The 23,051-nt window shown below is 43.7% G+C and overlaps 1 protein-coding gene across 2 annotated transcripts in view; it reads right to left on the bottom strand.

Annotated features, from left to right (window-relative positions):
- Positions 1 to 8,096: 8,096 nt before the first annotated feature.
- Positions 8,097 to 23,051, bottom strand: part of LOC122938301 (vasoactive intestinal polypeptide receptor-like) — a 141,415-nt gene continuing 126,460 nt past the window's right edge. For both annotated transcript variants that reach the window (XM_044293712.1, XM_044293713.1), the window contains exons 10-12: positions 22,367 to 22,496; positions 18,885 to 18,926; positions 8,097 to 17,541 (exon numbers count right to left, since the gene is read on the bottom strand). In XM_044293712.1, coding sequence (XP_044149647.1) covers positions 17,350 to 17,541; positions 18,885 to 18,926; positions 22,367 to 22,496 — 364 coding nt within the window. In that variant the 3' untranslated portion in view covers positions 8,097 to 17,349. The remainder of the gene's footprint in view (positions 17,542 to 18,884; positions 18,927 to 22,366; positions 22,497 to 23,051) is intronic.

Here is a 23,051-nt window from a genome sequence, read left to right as displayed (position 1 = left end):
CGGACCTCTGAATGGAGCCTTACAGGGGGGTGATCAATGACAGGGGGGTGATCACGCATATAGACTTCCTGATCACCCCACTGTCATTGATCACCCCCTTGTAAGGCTCCATTCAGAGGTCCGTATGATTTTTACAGATCCACGGATACATGGATCGGATCCGCAAAACGCATACGGACATCTGAATGGAGCCTTACAGGGGGGTGATCAATGACAGAGGGGTGATTACCCATATAGACTCTCTGATCACCTCCGTCATTGATCACCCCCCTGTAAGGCTCCATTCAGACGTCGGTATTATTTTTACGGATCCACGGATACATGTATCGGATCCGCAAAACACATACGGACGTCTGAATGGAGCCCTACAGGGGGGTGATGAATGACAGGGGGGTGATGAATGACAGGGGGGTGATGAATGACAGGGGGGTGATCAGGGTGTCTATATGGGTGATCACCCCCCTATAAGGCTCCATTCAGACGTCCGTATGCGTTTTGCGGATCTGATCCATGTATCCGTGGATCCGTAAAAATCATACGGACCTCTGAATGGAGCCTTATAGGGGGGTGATCAATGACAGGGGGGTGATCATTGACAGGGGGGTGATCAGGGAGTCTATATGGGGTGATCAGGGGTGATCAGTGGTTCATAAAGGGTTAATAAGTGACGGGGGGGGGGTTTTGTGGTAGTGTAGTGTTTTGTGGTACTTTACTGAGCTGCCTGTGTCCTCTGGATTTGGATTCCGTGAGGGGTATGGTGAGTTCATTTAAGATTTTATTTTTTGACACAAGTTAGTGGAATATGAGACTTTGTAAGAAAAAAAAAAAAATTATTAAAAATTTCCGCTAACTTGGGCCAAAAAAATGTCTGAATGGAGCCTTACAGGGGGGTGATCAATGACAGGGGGGTGATCAATGACAGGGGGGTGATCAATGACAGAGGGGTGATCACCCATATAGACTCCCTGATCACCCCCCTGTCATTGATCACCCCCCTGTCATTGATCACCCCCCTGTAAGGCTCCATTCAGACGTCCGTATGATTTTTACGGATCCACGGATACATGGATCGGATCCGCAAAACACATACGGACGTCTGAATGGAGCCTTACAGGGGGGTGATCAATGACAGAGGGGTGATCACCCATATAGATTCCCTGATCACCCCCCTGTCATTGATCACCCCCCTGTAAGGCTCCATTCAGATGTCCGTATGATTTTTACGGATCCACGGATACATGGATCGGATCCGCAAAACACATACGGACGTCTGAATGGAGCCTTACAAGGGGGTGATCAATGACAGGTGGGTGATCACCTCATATACACTCCCTGATCACCCCCTGTCATTGATCACCCCCCTGTCATTGATCACCCCCCTGTCATTGATCACCCCCCTGTAAGGCTCCATTCAGACGTCCGTATGATTTTTACGGATCCACGGATACATGGATCGGATCCGCAAAACACATACGGACGTCTGAATGGAGCCTTACAAGGGGGTGATCAATGACAGGGGGGTGATCACCTCATATACACTCCCTGATCACCCCCTGTCATTGATCACCCCCCTGTCATTGATCACCCCCCTGTCATTGATCACCCCCCTGTAAGGCTCCATTCAGATGTCCGTATGATTTTTACGGATCCACGGATACATGGATCGGATCCGCAAAACACATACGGACGTCTGAATGGAGCCTTACAGGGGGGTGATCAATGACAGGGGGGTGATCAATGACAGGGGGTGATCAGGGAGTGTATATGAGGTGATCACCCCCCTGTCATTGATCACCCCCTTGTAAGGCTCCATTCAGACGTCCGTATGTGTTTTGCGGATCCGATCCATGTATCCGTGGATCCGTAAAAATCATACGGACGTCTGAATGGAGCCTTACAGGGGGGTGATCAATGACAGGGGGTGATCAATAACAGGGGGTGATCAGGGAGTGTATATGAGGTGATCACCCCCCTGTAAGGCTCCATTCAGACGTCCGTATGTGTTTTGCGGATCCGATCCGTAAAAATCATACGGACGTCTGAATGGAGCCTTACAGGGGGGTGATCAATGACAGGGGGGTGATCAGGGTGTCTATATGGGTGATCACCCCCCTATAAGGCTCCATTCAGACGTCCGTATGCGTTTTGCGGATTCGATCCATGTATCCGTGGATCTGTAAAAATCATACCGACGTCTGAATGGAGCCTTACAGGGGGGGTGATCAGTGACAGGGGGGTGATCAGGGAGTCTATATGGGTGATCACCCCTCTGTCATTGATCACCCCCCTGTAAGGCTCCATTCAGACGTACGTATGCGTTTTGCGGATCTGATCCATGTATCCGTGGATCCGTAAAAATCATACGGACCTCTGAATGGAGCCTTACAGGGAGGTGATCAATGACAGGGGGGTGATCAATGACAGGGGGGTGATCAGGAAGTCTATATGCGTGATCACCCCCTTGTCATTGATCACCCCACTGTAAGGCTCCATTCAGACGTCCGTATGCGTTTTGCGGATCCGATCCATGTATCCGTGGATCCGTAAGAATCATACGGACCTCTGAATGGAGCCTTACAGGGGGGTGATCAATGACAGGGGGGTGATCACGCATATAGACTTCCTGATCACCCCACTGTCATTGATCACCCCCCTGTAAGGCTCCATTCAGAGGTCCGTATGATTTTTACAGATCCACGGATACATGGATCGGATCCGCAAAACGCATACGGACATCTGAATGGAGCCTTACAGGGGGGTGATCAATGACAGAGGGGTGATCACCCATATAGACTCTCTGATCACCTCCGTCATTGATCACCCCCCTGTAAGGCTCCATTCAGACGTCGGTATTATTTTTACGGATCCACGGATACATGTATCGGATCCGCAAAACACATACGGACGTCTGAATGGAGCCCTACAGGGGGGTGATGAATGACAGGGGGGTGATGAATGACAGGGGGGTGATGAATGACAGGGGGGTGATCAGGGTGTCTATATGGGTGATCACCCCCCTATAAGGCTCCATTCAGACGTCCGTATGCGTTTTGCGGATCTGATCCATGTATCCGTGGATCCGTAAAAATCATACGGACCTCTGAATGGAGCCTTACAGGGGGGTGATCAATGACAGGGGGGTGATCATTGACAGGGGGGTGATCAGGGAGTCTATATGGGGTGATCAGGGGTGATCAGTGGTTCATAAAGGGTTAATAAGTGACGGGGGGGGGGTTTTGTGGTAGTGTAGTGTTTTGTGGTACTTTACTGAGCTGCCTGTGTCCTCTGGTGGTCGATCCAAACAAAAGGGACCACCAGAGGACCAGGTAGCAGGTATATTAGACGCTGTTATCAAAACGGCGTCTAATATACCTGTTAGGGGTTAAAAAAATCACATCTCCAGCCTGCCAGCGAGCGATCGCCGCTGGCAGGCTGGAGATCCACTCGCTTACATTCCGTTCCTGTGAACGCGCGCGCGTTCACAGGAAATCTCGGCTATCGCGAGGATGCGTCCAGGAGGAATGAATCAACCACATTCCAGACGCATCCGTGCGTTAGGCGGTCGGCAGGTGGTTAATAAATTAGTAAAGATTTCTAACTTTCTGGTCTTTCTGGTTTCTGGAGCGAGATAAAGTGAGAGGGACGGATACTGTGTGAATGCTCTGCACTGTGTATGAGGGGGCATTACATGATGTGTACCTGCAGTTGTGGATATATAGTTGGCCACTAGGGGCAGAACACTTTGCAGGTCTCTGCCCACTTTTCTCAGGGGCGGGGGGGGGGGGCTCTTTCCTTTTTTTTCCATCCTTCTCCCCCTAATCCTGTTGCATACTATGCAGATATAGTGGAGATTCTTGAACACAATACTTGGAATCTGAATTTCCTTCCGGGATCCCAGAAAACATCTCACAAGACATATCTAAGATGCTTTCCCTCCCTATGATGGATGCCCCCTGTGCACCGCGCTGTAGTTGGGGGGTGTTTATAGAAGGAGAAGTCATATAGTCTGCCGCCGCTGACAATAAGAAAACACAGGACGACTACTGTGGGACGAAGATCGGCTACGAAAGTCCCCGCGTCGTCACTTTACATAAATATACCGCCTGTAAAGTAATGATCCTGGGCCAAGATGTTTATCTCCGTCGCGGTGGAGCTGGTCCATCGCCAGCGAGATGTTCGTACCCTCGCCCAGACGCTCTGTACACACTGTCATCCCTCCGATGTCTACTCTTCTGAAGCTTCTCCGTGATAAGCCTCAACCATACACAGAAGCCGCTGCGAGAATAAAAATGTAGAGTAAGGGCTCATGCACACGACGGTATGTATTTTGGGGTCCGCAAAACACGGATCTGCAAAAAATACGGATGATGTCCGTGTGCATTCCGAATTTTGCGGAACGGAACAGCTGGCATCTAATAGAACAGTCCTATCCTTGTCCGTAATGCGGAGAATAATAGGACATGTTCTATTATTTTGCGGAACGGAAATACGGACATACGGAAACGGAATGCACACGGAGTAACTTCTGTTTTGTAAGAATGGTTCCTCATATAGTCCTAAAAAAAACTGAACGGACACAGAAAGATAATACGTTTGTGTGCATGAGGCCTAATGTTGGGTTTCAACATGCCCCATCCTTCTGCTGTGTAGAGAGTAAACCACCACCAAGAATCTGCTGCATCCTCGATTGAGCCCTGTGTGTATGTGTATGGGAAAAGATGATGTAGTAGATGTCACCTGCAGTCCTATGTAACATCACAGACAACAGTGATAACTCTCTGTGTACAGATGATGTAGTAGATGTCACCTGCAGTCCTATGTAACACCACAGATAACAGAGTGATAACTCTCTGAGTACAGATAATGTAGTAGTCGTCACCTGCAGTCCTATGTAACACCACAGATAACACAGTGATAACTCTCTGTGTACAGATGATGTAGTAGATGTTACCTGCAGTCCTATGTAACACCACAGATAACACAGTGATACCTCACTGAGTACAGATAATGTAGTAGTCGTCACCTGCAGTCCTATGTAACACCACAGATAACACAGTGATAACTCTCTGAGTACAGATAATGTAGTAGATGTCACCTGCAGTCCTATGTAACACCACAGATAACACAGTGATAACTCTCTGAGTACAGATAATGTAGTAGATGTCACCTGCAGTCCTATGTAACACCACAGATAATACAGTGATAACTCTCTGAGTACAGATAATGTAGTAGATGTCACCTGCAGTCCTATGTAACACCACAGATAACACAGTGATAACTCTCTGAGTACAGATAATGTAGTAGATGTCACCTGCAGTCCTATGTAACACCACAGATAACACAGTGATAGCTCTTTGAGTACAGATAATGTAGTAGATGTTACCTGCAGTCCTATGTAACACCACAGATAACAGTGATAACTCTCTGTGTACAGATAATGTAGTAGATGTCACCTGCAGTCCTATGTAACACCACAGGTAACACAGCGATACCTCTCTGAGTGCAGATAATGTAGTAGATGTCACCTGCAGTCCTATGTAACACCACAGATAACACAGTGATAACTCTGTCAATACAGACAATGTAGTAGATGTTACATGCAGTCCTATGTAACACCACAGATAACACAATGATAACTCTCTGAGTACAGATAATGTAGTAGATGTCACCTGCAGTCCTATGTAACACCACAGATAACACAGCGATAATTCTGTCAATACAGACAATGTAGTAGATGTCACATGCAGTCCTATGTAACACCACAGATAACACAGTGATAACTCTCTGAGTACAGATAATGTAGTAGATGTCACCTGCAGTCCTATGTAACACCACAGGTAACACAGCGATACCTCTCTGAGTGCAGATAATGTAGTAGATGTCACCTGCAGTCCTATGTAACACCACAGATAACACAGTGATAACTCTGTCAATACAGACAATGTAGTAGATGTTACATGCAGTCCTATGTAACACCACAGATAACACAATGATAACTCTCTGAGTACAGATAATGTAGTGGATGTCACATGCAGTCCTATGTAACACCACAGATAACTCAATGATAACTCTCTGAGTACAGATAATGTAGTAGATGTCACCTGCAGTCCTATGTAACACCACAGATAACACAATGATAACTCTCTGAGTATAGATAATGTAGTAGATGTTACCTGCAGTCCTATGTAACACCACAGATAACACAGTGATACCTCTCTGAGTACAGATAATGTAGTAGATGTCACCTGCAGTCCTATGTAACACCTCAGATAACACAGTGATAACTCTGTGAGTAGAGACAATGTAGTAGATGTCACCTGCAGTCCTATGTAACACCACAGATAACACAGTGATAACTCTGTGAGTAGAGACAATGTAGTAGATGTCACCTGCAGTCCTATGTAACACCACAGATAACACAATGATAACTCTCTGAGTACAGATAATGTAGTAGATGTCACCTGCAGTCCTATGTAACACCACAGATAAAGGCCTCATGCACACGACAGAATTTTTTTGCGGTCCGCAAAAAGGGGTTCTGTTGTTCCGTGATCCGTGTCCGTTTTTGTTTCCGTGTGTCTTCCTTTATTTTTGGAGGATCACCAGACATGAAGGAAAGTAAAAAAAAATCTAAGTCAAGTTTGCCATGCAAATGATAGGAAAAAAAACGGACGCGGACGCGGATGACAATCTTGTGTGCCTCCGTGTTTTTTCACTGACCCATTGACTTGAATGGGTCCGCGAACCGTTGTCCGTGAAAAAAATAGGACAGGTCATATTTTTTTCACGGACTGGAAACACGGATCACGGACGCGGATGACAAACGGTGCATTAGCAGAGTTTTCCACAGACCCATTGAAAGTCAATGGGTCCGCAGAAAATCACGGTAGACGGAACAACGGCCACGGGACACAACAACGGTCGTGTGCATGAGGCCAAACACAGTGATCGCTCTCTGAGCGCAGGTAATGTAGTAGATGTCACCTGCAGTCCCATGTAACACCACAGATAAACACAGTGATCGCTCTCTGAGCGCAGGTAATGTATGGAGAGGGACCACATCTGTCTGACCAGCCTCATTGAGCAGACACGGGCAGTAGGTTTACAATGTATTTCTTTTATTGCCTGCTCAGCACTGGCGGCCTCCGAGGATCAGCTCCTCCCCCTCCCCGCTCCCAGTAGCGACAACACCCATTATCCACAGACTGCACATCTCTCCGAGTTAAATAAATGACGTTGTATACAGAAAGAAGATGGAAATTCCCTTCTGCAGCAGATGGACACAGCGAGCAGAAAAACACACCTGAAAAAAACCCTCCAAACATAAAGTCACAGTGTTCATCAATGCAAGCGGTCAGGTAAAGGGATACAGTGTAGAATACAGGAGAACTACCAGAAAAGGACACCGCTACATCCCCATGACAAAACTTCCTGTCCCAGTGCCGCTCAGTGCTGTCCGGAAGACAGAACAGAAACTACTCCGGCACAGCTTTTGGCTGTACAGAGATCCAGTGTTCCTATGACAACTCTGAGTTGTCGGGGAACAGTGCCAGGAAGTGTTGTCACAAGTAACACCACTTTCCTGGCGCAGTCAAACTAATTTTATAAGAAATCCAGCTGATTGCATTCAGATCTATTGTCCCTATGACAACTCTTAAGCTGCCAGAGCAGAGCGACAGGAAGTCTTGTCACGGGGATGCAAGCCATTAAGCTCTGCCCTCCATTGTACGAGCACGGATGTTTGCAATTTTGTGAGAAATCTGGTTGCGCTGAGATCCAGTTTGCCTGTGACTGCAGTGAGTTGTCAGAGCACATTTACAGGAAGTGTTGTCAGAGGGGCACAAGCCGAGAAGCTTCCCCCCCCCCCCCATTTTACTAGAAAACAATAATCTGATCTAAGATACTGTGTCCCTATGACAACACTGCATTACCAGAGCACAGTGACAGGAAGTCTTATCAGAGGGGTGGACACAATTTAATAAGAGATCCAGTGGGCCTACGGTGACAAGAAGTGTGGTCACGGGGACAAAGGCAAAGAAAACCTCGAAGGAATGTTTAAGTTGGAATAACACAGTAGAAAAAATAAGATTTTTAAACATTTTCAAACCACTTTATTCTAGATATTTCAGGCCTTCTCCTTTAATAATATGCAAAAAGTTACGAAAATAACAAAAACAATTCCTTAAAAGGTAAAGTATAGGGAATAAAGCGACATTTTCTGTACTGTATTTACACTTCACATTGTATGAAAACGTACATTCATTGCCTGTGCCGTTATACTCCAGAGCCGTATATACCAGATAATGCGCAGAGCCTGCAGGGGCCGAGCGGCCAAAAACATTGACATAAAGCGGAATAAAAAAAATTCACATTCTCAAATTGATCATAAAGTTTCCTTCACATCGTTCCCTTCAATTTCTCTTCCCTGCATCTTTGCCCCTTGTCGCGCTGTACATTCTCGCGCAGATGTCTCATCCCCTGCTGCTTATGGTTTGCTGCTGTTTTTGAAGCATTTTTGGTAAAAATTTCAGAAAAAATTCTGATGTAAAATCTTCAAAAACAGTGGCAAAAAAAAGGCATGTAGGAAAACCACAGTGAATGCGTCAGACTTTTCCTGAATTCCTAAGAGCATCTGTCAGGAAGATCACCTACTGCCTGCTAAATGAAACAGTCATTCGATTGGTGGCCCCGTTTCGGAGAAATTAGTCTTTGGTTCTATAGGCTAATAAACTTCAGTGCACCAAGGGGCTGGCCTAGCTGCTTGGAGCACCGCAGCTCCTCCGCTCCCCCCCCCCTTTGAGTGACAGGGTCAGGCATTCTGACTGTCTTCCTGCCTGGCCCAGTAATCCCACACGTGCGCTGGTCAATCTTCAGTTGGCGCATGCGCCCCTTGGAGCACTAAAGCTCCTCCACCTTCTCCCGTTAGCCACTGCCCAACCCATGAGTGATAGGACCAGGCACCCTCACTGTCTTCCTGCCTGGCCCTTTAATTCTGGGCACGCACCAGGGAATCACTAATTGGTGCATGTGCAGTACACCTAGGCCCGCCACCGAGTGCACTGGGGTCTCATTAGCATATACAATCAAAGACTCCAAAAACGGGGCCATGACATATGGTCCTTAAATTATACACCCCCCACTGGTAACAACCCTCATTTAAGCTGAAAGGGACAACTCAAGGACTTAAAGGGGTTGTCCCATGACCTCTCCTTAGAGATGAATAGGAGTGATGAGCTGTGAGAAGCTAGGGGTCTACATGTTCATGGCTATAGTTTGGGTCCCTTGGTTAAAAAAATTAAATAAAAAAAATTGATGGGGGACCCATTCAGTCTCCAAGAATCAGACCTCAGCTGACGGCCACATATAGGAAGGGTGGCCATCCAAACCACCCAGGCTGTCTGTGGCTCCACATAGGCAGGCTTTATAATGGACAGAGGCCACCTGATGGACCACAGGCTAAAATTAACCCCTGATCTGCCTCTACTAGAAAACCATTTCGTCCAATCCAATTTGGGCTGGAAAGGTGGGTGGCGGAAGCCCTAAAACAGCTCATGTATCCCCCCCTATAATCCAGCTCTGTTCCCATCAAATTACTTTTATCGCTATGATCATAAATGTAAAAAAGAAATATGGTCTCTCATGGGACAACCCCTTTTAAATTTAGGCTTTTTTTAATGTTAGGAGACATTTTCACGTTCTGTTTACATTTTGGCAACACTGTTGCAATGTCAGGGGGAGTGGTTATGGTTTAAATTTCTGCAACAATGTTGCAGTGTTATTTAAAAAACAAAAAATTAATCTAATTTAAGTTCACATTCCTTAGGGTGTTGTTTTTTTGGGATCAGTTTTCTGATCCATTGAACCTACTGTATCCTTTATTACTATTTACTTTGTGATGAAAGCGTAAAGTGGGAGGTCCACGGGCAGAGAAGGTCTCGGGGCAGCTGCTGGTGTGGTCACATCTTCATTTAGCTATGTGAACATCCCTGGGTGCAGTGACTATTCTGTAAATCTTAGGAAGGGCTAAATATTTAGAATCAAAAAATAACTCTACGCGTAGAACTTGGTCCTCTGCAAAAGACTAATAAAAGCTTCTTAAATATTTCTTAAGAGGTAGGACGAGTCAATGAGGTAATTGCTTTTAATGCCGTCTAGTGCAGGGGGTGCATTGAGAGGGCCCATCATTTACACATTGCAGATTCAGCCATTTTTGTGACCTGATCATGAGTCATGTATACATGCTACCAAATGTCTCATTCCCTTAAAGGGGTTGTGTATGGCTAATAATAGATGGCATCACACATGTCCACAGGTTATTTGTGTGGTATTGCAGCTCAGTCCTATTCACTTCAAGGGGGCTAAGCTGCAATACCAGGCACAGCCCATGGACAATCGTGGGGCAGTTTTTAGAATAAATCTGCCTTATTTTTCTAATCTTGGACAACCCCTTAAAATGTGTAGGTTAGCAGATGCCATCCAATCAAACAGTCACCATATACAGCCTGCTATACCTGTGTTAGAAAGGTGAAAGAGACTCATTTCTACTGGTTCAGCCCCAAAAATTGCTGCGTTTCAATAAAAGGACCACTTTAAGGACCAGGGCTGGGACTTGTAGTGACACTGTGTGTCTCAAAACAGGCAGCATAATTAATATTTGCTCCCTATTGTGTGAAGGACATAGAATTTGATTTATTCATATTATTTTATAAACAAGATTTTAAAAAATACATATATGTTATATACAGATTTATAATTTTCCTTTGCTGTAATAAAATATAAAATAATACCTCTATCATATACCATACACTATATTTATAGGACTATAACTGACTTATCAGCACAGTCTCCACAAAATATATATATTCATAGAATTAGGGGTAACTGTTCTAATATACTTCTATGGGATTTTAACAGTGGGGATGTTGATAGACCCATGGCGGTCCCCCAAGATTTTAGCCCTACTTTTCTTAAATTCTTCTATTCCAATCGCCTTAATTTGTGTTTTCTCTGCATCATTTACTATTATTGTATATTTGTTACCCCACTGTATCTCATGCCAAGTCACAGGTAAAACACTAGCAATGAAATGGACCCACCAAATGGTCTACTGTCTGAAACATCCCACTATATCCGAGTGGTACAATCATGCCAGGGGGTGTGAAAGGCAAGCGGTCAGGGATCAAGTTCCAACTCAACAAAGTACATTCACAATTCTAAAATTGGTACTTGGGGAATCTGTTTGACACCCAGTCTCCCTCCTTCCTCTATGACAATATGTGCATCTTAAGAAATGAAAGGAGGGGATGGTGAGGGTGTTCATAGGTCGTAGGGTTATATTTAGGAGTATTGGTGGTGTCAAAGTAGAATCAGCACCGGATTGGGGGTCCCTGTGATCTGAAATCCCCTCTTTTTTGTTCTTCCTCTACAATTAAAGCACATGAATGTAAACTCTTTAACCTTGAAGATTTCTGTAACTACTGGGATATTTTATATGGCCTGGAGGTGGTCAGTACAGATAAGCTGGGACTTGTGCGAACCAGTTATACCATTGCATGCAAATTTGGGTATATGGGATTTAATCTCCTCATCACCAAAGGGACTAATCCTTAAGGAGGTTTTTTGGAATAACATATATATTGTGCATCTCTTTTTAGTGATTAATACCATGGTTTGACTATTTCTGGGGATTACTTTATTCCATTTCAAATATAAGTTGCGCTATTTAGGAATCATTTTGATCTGAGCTGGGAGCGCTGTTTCATTGGTATCTATGAAAAGTATGGTGGTGAAATGTGGTACTGCAACTTATAAATGGAAGTGTCTAGTACAGGGATGGCCAACCTGCGGCTCTCCAGCTGTTGTAATACTACAACTCCCACCATGCCCTGCTGTAGGCTGATAGCTGTAGTTAGTCTGGGCATGCTGGGAGTTGTAGTTTTGCAACAGCTGGAGAGCCTCAGGTTGGCCATCCCTAGTCTACTATTACAAGAATGACTGTGAGCCCCCCTAAGCGGAAGTCCTACACTGGCCACATATACTGATATAGCTGAGCCGACCTTGTCATTGAATTATTTTGTGCGTTTACCTTTAGTTCTGTATAACTCCTCAGCTCTGCTACATCGGTATACAGCGCTTTCATCCACTTGAGCTCCAATTTTTTTTCTTTCCACTCCAGTGGAATAAAAATAGTCTGCAAACTCAATCAATCTGCAATTTTCTCAATGCTGTCCCCATATCAATAAAGGTTACATCATTTAAAATGCAAAATCCCCTTATCGGCGAGCTCAGAAGCGCACCCTCCATCAGTCAGACTATTTAGGTTACTTTTGGCAGATATTTAAAATTCTGCTCAGTCCCTGTAGAAATGAAATATTAAACCTCTTCTAAAATCCCCGCTGCTTTATAATAAGAAATAAATTCTAGCACCGAGTCATCTTTTGCGAGAAAAATGTCATTGATAGTCGAGAAGCTTCTGTATAATTCCTGAAAATAAGAGCCTATAAGGTGATGGATTTAAAGGGGAACTCCAGTCATCACAAACTGGGACACATTTCAACACAGACGACTCCCCCTTATAGGAGATTGATGGTAATCATGCTAATAATTGTACAATGAAGAGTAGACCTCGTTTTTAGTCTCCCATGATGCATTTTTTCTGACTTCCACTTTTCTACAAACTGGGCGGAGCTTAGTTGTCAGGTAACTTTGTGGACTTGTCACCTGACATCTGTGTAGGAAAACAGGAGTTATAGGGGTTGTCAACCTGTTCATTTGACCCATTAAGGTATATGGACAATATAAAGGGGGACTCCCCACACGGGACCTGCCCCGCTATGTACCAGAGGAGAGCACTTTACGCTGTTGGCCCATACGTCATATTAAACTTCCATTGATGCAGTTGTCTATGGTCAGACAGCCATTTAAAAAAGGGGAGGGGGGTCTACCGAGTAGTCTGTGATCAGACAACCCTTTTAAAAATCGAGGTGAGGTCTAAAAGGTAGTCTGTGATGAGACAACCCCTTTAAAGATCAATGTGGGGTCTAACAGGTGGTCTGTGATCAGACAATCCTTTTAAAGATGGGGTCTAACAGGTGGTCTGTGATCAGACAATCCCTTTAAAGATGGGGGTCCAACAGGTAGTCTGTGATCTGGGAAGGGGGGTCTACCAAGTAGTCTGTGATCAGACAACCCCTTTAAAGATTGAGGTGGGGACTAACAGGTGGTCTGTGATCAGACAACCCCTTTAAAGATCAATGTGGGGTCTAACAAGTGGTCTGTGATCAGACAATCCCTTTAAAGATGGGGTCTAACAGGTGGTCTGTGATCAGACAATCCCTTTAAAGATGGGGTCTAACAGGTGGTCTGTGATCAGACAATCCCTTTAAAGATGGGGTCTAACAGGTGGTCTGTGATCAGACAATCCCTTTAAAGATGGGGGTCCAACAGATAGTCTGTGATCTGGGGAGGGGGGTCTACCAAGTAGTCTGTGATCAGAAACCCCCTTTAAAGATTGAGGTGGGGTCTAACAGGTGGTCTGTGATCAGACAACCCCTTTAAAGATGGGGTCTAACAGGTGGTCTGTGATCAGACAATCCCTTTAAAGATGGGGGTCCAACAGGTAGTCTGTGATCTGGGAAGGGGGGTCTACCAAGTAGTCTGTGATCAGACAACCCCTTTAAAGATTGAGGTGGGGACTAACAGGTGGTCTGTGATCAGACAACCCCTTTAAAGATCAATGTGGGGTCTAACAGGTGGTCTGTGATCAGACAATCCCTTTAAAGATGGGGTCTAACAGGTGGTCTGTGATCAGACAATCCCTTTAAAGATGGGGTCTAACAGGTGGTCTGTGATCAGACAATCCCTTTAAAGATGGGGTCTAACAGGTGGTCTGTGATCAGAAAATCCCTTTAAAGATGGGGGTCCAACAGGTAGTCTGTGATCTGGGGAGGGGGGTCTACCAAGTAGTCTGTGATCAGAAAACCCCTTTAAAGATTGAGGTGGGGTCTAACAGGTGGTCTGTGATCAGACAACCCCTTTAAAGATCAATGTGGGGTCTAACAAGTGGTCTGTGATCAGACAATCCCTTTAAAGATGGGGTCTAACAGGTGGTCTGTGATCAGACAATCCCTTTAAAGATGGGGTCTAACAGGTGGTCTGTGATCAGACAATCCCTTTGAAGATGGAGTTTAACAGATTGCCACTCCCAATCTGCCTGGGAATGTTCACAAAACCCCCCCAGAAACACCCACTTTGGGCATATTTTCCAGAACAGGTCATTCCTGCAAAAAAAAATAAAAAAAACAGGGTTGGGGGGTATGCCTTTAAAGGAGGAGGAGGAGCAGTCTCACACACATGCAAAAATGGGTTGTGTAGAAAACAGAGACGAGTTGATACATCATAGACACCATACAGTAACACAAAGCCTAAGAGTGCACCGGTCTGGAGCACCTATGTACTGTACATTGTGGAAAAAGTCAGTTTCTGGTTTAGCTGGAGTTCTCTAACTAATTTATCACTTGCTTAATGGCCACTTAACGGATATTGTGTTTGTACAAGTGTATCACGGTGTCTTATGTGTTTGAAGTGGGGGGGGGTCTCTACCATTTTATTGATCTCACACAGTTCCATAATCATGTGCAAATAGACATATCTAATCTTACAAAGGTCTATAGCTGTCAGCAAATACGGGCCTCTCAATCTCGTGAATTGATTTCCAGGTGACTCTATAGTAATGTATCCCACACCTGCTAAATGTCACTGACCCGAGCAATCATGTATGGGAAATGAAATCCAAACACGTAAAAAGGCGTGTTTGCTTTTGCAACCTTGATTTTATTGCTTCAGGGCATCTAAAATTAAAAATGAAGCAACCCTGCAAATAGTCTTGATTAAAAAAAATCTCATACCGCTTTGTGTATACAGCTCCCATTCGGACATGTGCGTCCATGGAACCAGACTACAAACAAGCCCGACGTAGTCTGATTTTGCAGACAGGTGTCATTCCCTTCCATTTGCCCTCGTGCTTTTATGTGATGTATGCATTTAATGTACGAGGAGTTAATAGGTCTTAGTTACTATCGGTAGGTGAAGCTATTGTCATCCTTTCCCCATAGGGAGGAGGGGTTAGGTCGCAGCAGGCAGTGGAAAGTGCAGATGCAGCTGAACACAGCCCTAGATCACAATATCAGCCAGAGAAAAGCAAAGAAAAAAGAATAAAATATATATTTGAGGAGCATTTCAGTGTTGAGCGGAGGTGCATGTAGAAGCTCTGTGGAGATAAACTGTCTGAAAGGACTACATAGGCTCTACAGTGTACTTGTAGGATTTAAGTCTTACGGTGCCTGGACATACATTAGAAAGCTGTAAGAAAAATACCTCATTGTGCTGAGGACATTGTAGAAATCATACAGAAACCTATGAAAAAGGTGGAGAACTAAGTCTGACACTGGGGGGACACCCTATAGTTGCTTAGTGAGAAGTGTTGGAAAATTTCAGTTGATGTACAGTACTCGATTAGGTGCCAAATGATTCACAGTAAGCCATAGGCCATGAATGTAAGGGAATACAAAGTGAGTCACTCAAACCAACAACAGAGGGTTCTTGATGTAATATGACTGTGATTTAATATAGTAATAACCACTGTCCCACTCCTCAAGTAACGCAATTGTAAACATACAAAAATGAAATCTCCAAATGTATAAAAACTGTCCCCAAAGGAGAGACCAGGATATCTGATAACTTCAGTGTCCCGGCAGGTCCTAAAGGTCCAAAACCAATATTTATGGTTCATCAGGGAACTGCAATATGCAATATGTATCAGTATATACATAAAGGTATTAAACCACCATTCAGAAAAGTCCATAGACATAGATATTCAGCTAAAACAACCTCAATTAGATACTCGGGTAATATGCAAACCTCTAATATTGGAGAAATGCGTTTGGACCTTTACAGGCTGCTGAGGTACTGAAGTTATCAGATTTCCTGGCCTCTTCTTTTGGGACAGTTTTTATTCCTTTGGAGATGTATTTTTTGTATATTTCCAACTGTTTTAATTGAGGAGTGGGGTAGTGGTTATTACTATATCACCGGCGTTCTGCATCAAGAACCCTCTGTTTGTCCAACCATTTCTGGTGGATATTTTATTCCGAACCTATTCTATTTCAAAGAACAAGTCAAAGCTGGGGGCGCTGTTGCATTGAAGTCTATGAAAAACAGCAGTGGCGAAAGGTGGTACTGCAATTTAAAAAATGTAACGTGTAATAACTATTGAAGGAAATGTGTCGCAGCAATGGCGGAGCTCTCATTCCAACCAGAAATAGATCTACAACACGATAAATTTCATCACACGTGAGGTGGTACCGCTCCTTTAAGCATTACAGTGAATGCACCATAAATCTGAACTAAAGGGTAATATGGCTCCTTCTACATCCTGGAGATAAACTGTGCAGCTTCTCATATATATCTTATTAGATCATTTTTAAGATCTGTAAAAAATAAAGTTTTTTTTCTCTTTTCGGACATTTAGTTTGGCTTTAACACAGGTGCAGACATTTATATCTTCCTCTGGGAGTATTTTGGCACATATTTTTTTCATTAAACAAGAATCTAAAAAAAAAAAAATGTCTAGGAATACACTAAATTAGCTCTCAAAGTTAAAAACAGCAAAACATTTTTACTAAGCTCCATGATCAACCCAACTGATGACACCGGGGAGCCATGAATGCGATCCAGTCAGATGTGCGGGAGAAAACTATACGGAAAAAAAAATAAAAAAATACATAGAATTACAAAAAGAAAAGAAAATAGAGATATTTTGTAAAACGTCTTGTGCATTTTCTGAAATGTCTATCGACAAGATTTGATTTACAAAAATGTTTTTTTTTTCTATTTATATTTTTACATTAAATATAAAATGGGCCTGAAAACCCAGTGGGATCGTTCCTTAGCTTATCAGTCCTGACTTGATTCCGCTTGTCCATTTACATCTTTTCTTGAGGATATTTTTTTCGCGCTCAGACGTGAAGATTAAATAAATACATTTAGAACTTTTTGTTTCGGATTTTTTGTTGGAAAATTCAGTTTCTCAAAACTCTTTTTTTTTTTTTTAAGACTCACTCAAGAAATTGTTGTAAGACATTCCAGTATGAAGCCACCAAGGCTCCAAGTCTTGTTTCATTAATGATTCACTTGGTCGAGAAGAGTGTAAGGGAGGTTACGTAACCTCGTAAAGTGCAATTCAAAAAGAGTGCATGTGTTCAGGCTTCCCGCCGAATCCACTTCAAGGAGGTGACGTCAACATTTGGCAAAATGTTTTGTACTGAAGTCATTTGAGCGATCCTTCATACATCAGACCAAAGAAAATTCTGCTTGGAAGCTGGAACATCTTCGGGTTTTCGGGCTGCATTTGGTCAACATGGAAATCTGAGTGCTGAAGTTGGTCCCGTTGCTGCCCACTGAAGGGTGGTGATATTTCATATCCTTTCCTGGGCACCTCTCGAGGTGCCATCTTCGCCATTTACGTTTTAGCTCTCCTTGAACCTAGACGATGGAAGACAAGATACACAAAATAAAAAAATTAGCGCCAAACGGGAACTTTTGCTCATCCATAATTCCCAGTAAAATAGCTAGAACTGCCGAAACAGAAATGCAACTTAAATGGTCACTAACTTTTCACACAACTTTGCATAAATTAATAGTACAAATGACCACAAGAAACTTTGTAATATGTCTAATCCGTGACAAATGTCTAGTTTTCATGTTATTAGCTGTTTACCTCCCCCTACCATTGTTAAACGTGATTCACATTGAAAAATGCTTTAAACCCATTCAATTGTATTTCAGGATTCTATAACACGTGTCAATTGATGTTTATGGAGAGGGGCAGGGGGAGATGTAAACAGGAACTGAATAAGATGCACACAGACAAGCAGTCTGCTGCAGCTACATGGGCTGCCATATAAACTTCCTGTGCTTAATAAAGTGCTTTATCCACAACCATACAGGTCAGTACTTCTCTGTGATATCCTCCATGATCTTTAGGCTGATTCTGAGTGAGTAAGAGAAGGTTAGGAAGCAGATCCTCCTCTACTTTCTGTGTGCAGTGGATGGAAGCGCCGCCATCTCTGGGAGAACAACAAACTAGACACTGTGCATGCACAGAGGAAAACTGCTGAAAAGTGCCAGATACAAGCCATAGAGTGGTCATTATGTTCTATGTATTCTGTACTATTCATGGATGCAATGCTTGTTGAAAGATTACTGTAGGTGCACTTTAAATGATTCCTTAGAGGATACAGAGTTGCCAATGACCATTCCAAAATGTTCAAACCAATCACATGTTCACAATAATGGAAACATCCCCCAGGCCCCAGGTACCCGCAGTGTAACAGTAAAATCATCGTTTTGGTAATGCCTCTATTTTAAGGTGACTTAAGATTAGTTAATATTTTACAGTCCTCACTTGTAAAATGTCACTTAGAATCGTACTGGTTGCTACTCATGGTAGAACTGGGGCTCCAGGGCCCCCCCTTCCCAAACCACTCCAGGGGAAATGGTGAGGGCTCTGCTCCAGCTATACAGAACATGTGCCTTGTCACTTTCCATTATACTGAATACACGGTGACACTTGGTTCCCCAAATGTCTCTAGAAAACGGTGGTATTACACACAACCTGCTTTCTTCCCTATGGGGTGTAGAATGGAACCACGATAAATTAGTCCTGCGATCACCTCAAGTCAGGGAGCCCTGCTGGACGAGGTAATGCTGCGAACTGGGGGTGCACCCTGCCTACTGGTAAAGTCAATGCTCCTATCTGCAGAAATTGTTTTCATACACAATCTTTCATTTGTCTAATTCAATTGTCCAACTATGAAAATCCTTACCTCTCCATTTAGGAAACAATACAGAATGGCCACCACGAAACCCTAAAAACATAGAAAAAAACAAAACCATATAAAACTACCAGCAATATATCCTATAATGCTGTCATATAGAGCATGTAACATTACATTATATAATACATTTAATTTACATAAATGGTGGAGTCCACATTACTGATTCTGAGTTATATTCGGTATTATACTCCAGAGCTGCACTCACTATTCTGCTGGTGCAGTCACTGTGTACATACATTACATAACTTATCCTGTACTGATCCTGAGTTACATCCTGTATTATACTCCAGAGCTGCACTCACTATTCTGCTGGTGCAGTCACTGTGTACATACATTACTTATCCTGTACTGATCCCGAGTTACATCCTGTATTATACTCCAGAGCTGCACTCACTATTCTGCTGGTGGAGTCACTGTGTACATACATTACTTATCCTGTACTGATCCTGAGTTACATCCTGTATTATACTCCAGAGCTGCACTCACTATTCTGCTGGTGCAGTCACTGTGTACATACATTACTTATCCTGAGTTACATCCTGTATTATACTCCAGAGCTTCACTCACTATTCTGCGGGTGCAGTCACTGTGTACATACATTACTTTTCCTGTACTGATCCTGAGTTACATCCTGTATTATACTCCAGAGCTGCACTCACTATTCTGCTGGTGCAGTCACTGTGTACATAAATAACATTACTTATCCTGTACTGATCCTGAGTTACATCCTGTATTATACTCCAGAGCTGCACTCACTACTCTGCTGGTGGAGTCACTGTGTACATACATTACTTATCCTGTACTGATCCCGAGTTACATCCTGTATTATACTCCAGAGCTGCACTCACTATTCTGCTGGTGCAGTCACTGTGTACATACATTACTTTTCCTGTACTGATCCTGAGTTACATCCTGTATTATACTCCAGAGCTGCACTCACTATTCTGCTGGTGCAGTCACTGTGTACATAAATAACATTACTTATCCTGTACTGATCCTGAGTAACATCCTGTATTATACTCCAGAGCTGCACTCACTATTCTGCTGGTGCAGTCACTGTGTACATACATTACTGATCCTGTACCGATCCTGAGTTACATCCTGTATTATACTCCAGAGCTGCACTCACTATTCTGCTGGTGGAGTCACTGTGTACATACATTACTTATCCTGTACTGATCCTGAGTTACATCCTGTATTATACTCCAGAGCTGCACTCACTATTCTGCTGGTGCAGTCACTGTGTACATACATTACTTATCCTGCACTGATCCTGAGTTACATCCTGTATTATACTCCAGAGCTGCACTCACTATTCTGCTGGTGCAGTCACTGTGTTCATACATTACTTATCCTGTACTGATCCTGAGTTACATCCTGTATTATACTCCAGAGCTGCACTCACTATTCTGCTGGTGCAGTCACTGTGTACATACATTACTTATCCTGTACTGATCCTGGGTTACATCCTGTATTATACTCCAGAGCTGCACTCACTATTCTGCTGGTGCAGTCACTGTGTACATACATTACTTATCCTGTACTGATCCTGGGTTACATCCTGTATTATACTCCAGAGCTGCACTCACTATTCTGCTGGTGCAGTCACTGTGTACATACATTACTCATCCTGTACTGATCCTGAGTTACATCCTGTATTATACTCCAGAGCTGCACTCACTATTCTGCTGGTGTTACATCTGAAACACAGACCTTGTAAACAGTGAGTAAGCACGCCATGTATTAGACGTTACATTATACAGTCAGGTCCATAAATATTGGGACATCGACACAATTCTGACATGTTTGGCTCTATACACCACCACAATGGGTTTGAAATAAAACAAACAAGACGTGCTTTACCTGCAGACTGTCAGCTGTAATTTGAGGTATTTACATCCAATCAGATGAACGGTGCAGGAATTACCACAGTTTGCATCTGTGCCTCCCACTTGTTAGGAAACCAAAGGTAATTGGACAATTGGCTCCTCAGCTGTCCCATGGCCAGGTGTGTGTTATTCCCTCATTATCCCAATTACACTGAGCAGATAAAAGGTCCAGAGGTCATTTCCAGTCTGCTATTTGCTATTTGCATCTGGAATCTGTTGCTGTCAACTCTCAAGATGAGATCCAAAGATCTGTCACTATCAGTGAAGCCATCATTAGGCTGAAAAACACAACAAACCCATCAGAGAGATAGCAAAAACATTAGGCGCGGCCAAAACAACTGTTTGGAACATTCTTAAAAAGAAGGAACGCACCGGTGAGCTCCGCAACACCAAAAGACCCGGAAGACCACGGAAAACAAGTGTGGTGGATGAGCGAAGAATTCTATCCCTGGTGAAGAAAACGCCCTTCACAACAGTTGGCCAGATCAAGAACACTCTCCAGGAGGTAGGTGTATGTGTGTCATAGTCAACAATCAAGAGAAGACTTCACCAGAGTGAATACAGAGGGTTCACCACAAGATGTAAACCATTGGTGAGCCTCAAACACAGGAAGGCCAGATTAGAGTTTGCCAAACGACATCTAAAAAAGCCTTCACAGTTCTGGAACAACATACTATGGACAGATGAGACCAAGATCAACTTGTACCAGAGCGATGGGAAGAGAAGAATATGGAGACGGAAAGGACCTGCTCATGATCCTAAGCATACCACCTCATCAGTGAAGCATGGTGGTGGTAGTGTCATGGCGTGGGCATGTATGGCTGCCAATGGAACTGCTTCTCTTGTATTTATTGATGATGTGACTGCTGACAGAAGCAGCAGGATGAATTCTGAAGTGTTTCGGGCAATATTATCTGCTCATATTCAGCCAAATGCTTCAGAACTCATTGGACGGCACTTCACAGTGCAGATGGACAATGACCCAAAGCATACTGCAAAAGCAACCAAAGTGTTTATTAAGGGAATGAAGTGGAATGTTCTGCAATGGCCGAGTCAATCACCGGACCTGAATCCGATTGAGCATTTCACTTGCTGAAGACAAAACTGAAGGGAAATTGCCCCAAGAACAAGCAGGAGCTGAAGACAGTTGCAGTAGAGGCCGGCAGAGCATCACCAGGGATGAGACCAGCGTCTGGTGATGTCTATGCGTTCCAGACTTCAGGCTGTAATTGACTGCAAAGGATTTGCAACTAAGTATTAAAAAGTGAAAGTTTGATTTATGATTATTATTCTGTCCCATTACTTTTTGTCCCGTAACAAGTGGGAGGCACAGATGCAAACTGCTGGAATTCCTGCACCGTTCACCTGATTTGGATGTAAATGCCCTCAAATTACAGCTGACAGTCTGCAGGTAAAGCACATCTTGTTTGTTTCATTTCAAATCCATTGTGCTGGTGTATAGAGCCAAAAATGTTAGAATTGTGTCCATGTCCCAATATTTATGGACCTGACTGTATATACAGTAATTAATGACACTGTGATTTCGCTCCTTGTGACCCACTTTACCTCTTAGTTTCTTACCTGGAAGGAGCCAAGAACGAGCTCGAAGACCATTTTCACCTCCATCTTGTAGGTGTCTGGGAAGAAGGCGAACACGATGTAGTGTATTCCGAAGAGAGGGATCAGCAGAAGAGTGGACTTCGCCAGCCTCCTGGAAGACACAAGTCATATGTATGAGGAGCGGCACTGGAGACGTCTTCTAGGTATCGGGGGGAGGGGGGGCTGATGGCAGCTGTGGCGTCACGCTCTAAAATGGAGAGCGATTAACGCTCTTATTTAAAGGAATCGTCCCAGCCCTTCCAAAGGAGAACAGAAAGAACCTGTCCCAAATCTATCATTATCAAGGTGAAGGTGGGTAAAAGAGGTATCACACATGAAAAGCTTAGATACACAGCTCAGCAGACAATATCACACAGGACAGGATTAGATACACAGCTCAGCAGACAGTATCACACAGGACAGGATTAGATACACAGCTCAGCAGACAGTATCACACAGGATAGGATTAGATACACAGCTCAGCAGACAATATCACACAGGATAGGATTAGATACACAGCTCAGCAGACAGTATCACACAGGATAGGATTAGATACACAGCTCAGCAGACAGTATCACACAGGATAGGATTAGATACACAGCTCAGCAGACAGTATCACACAGGATAGGATTAGATACACAGCTTAGCAGACAGTATCACACAGGAT

Source organism: Bufo gargarizans, chromosome 5, assembly GCF_014858855.1.
Source record: "Bufo gargarizans isolate SCDJY-AF-19 chromosome 5, ASM1485885v1, whole genome shotgun sequence".
Taxonomy (NCBI): Eukaryota; Metazoa; Chordata; class Amphibia; order Anura; family Bufonidae; genus Bufo; species Bufo gargarizans.
The sequence above is the reverse complement of the archived record's forward strand: the minus strand, read 5'-3'. Positions and strand labels throughout refer to the sequence as shown.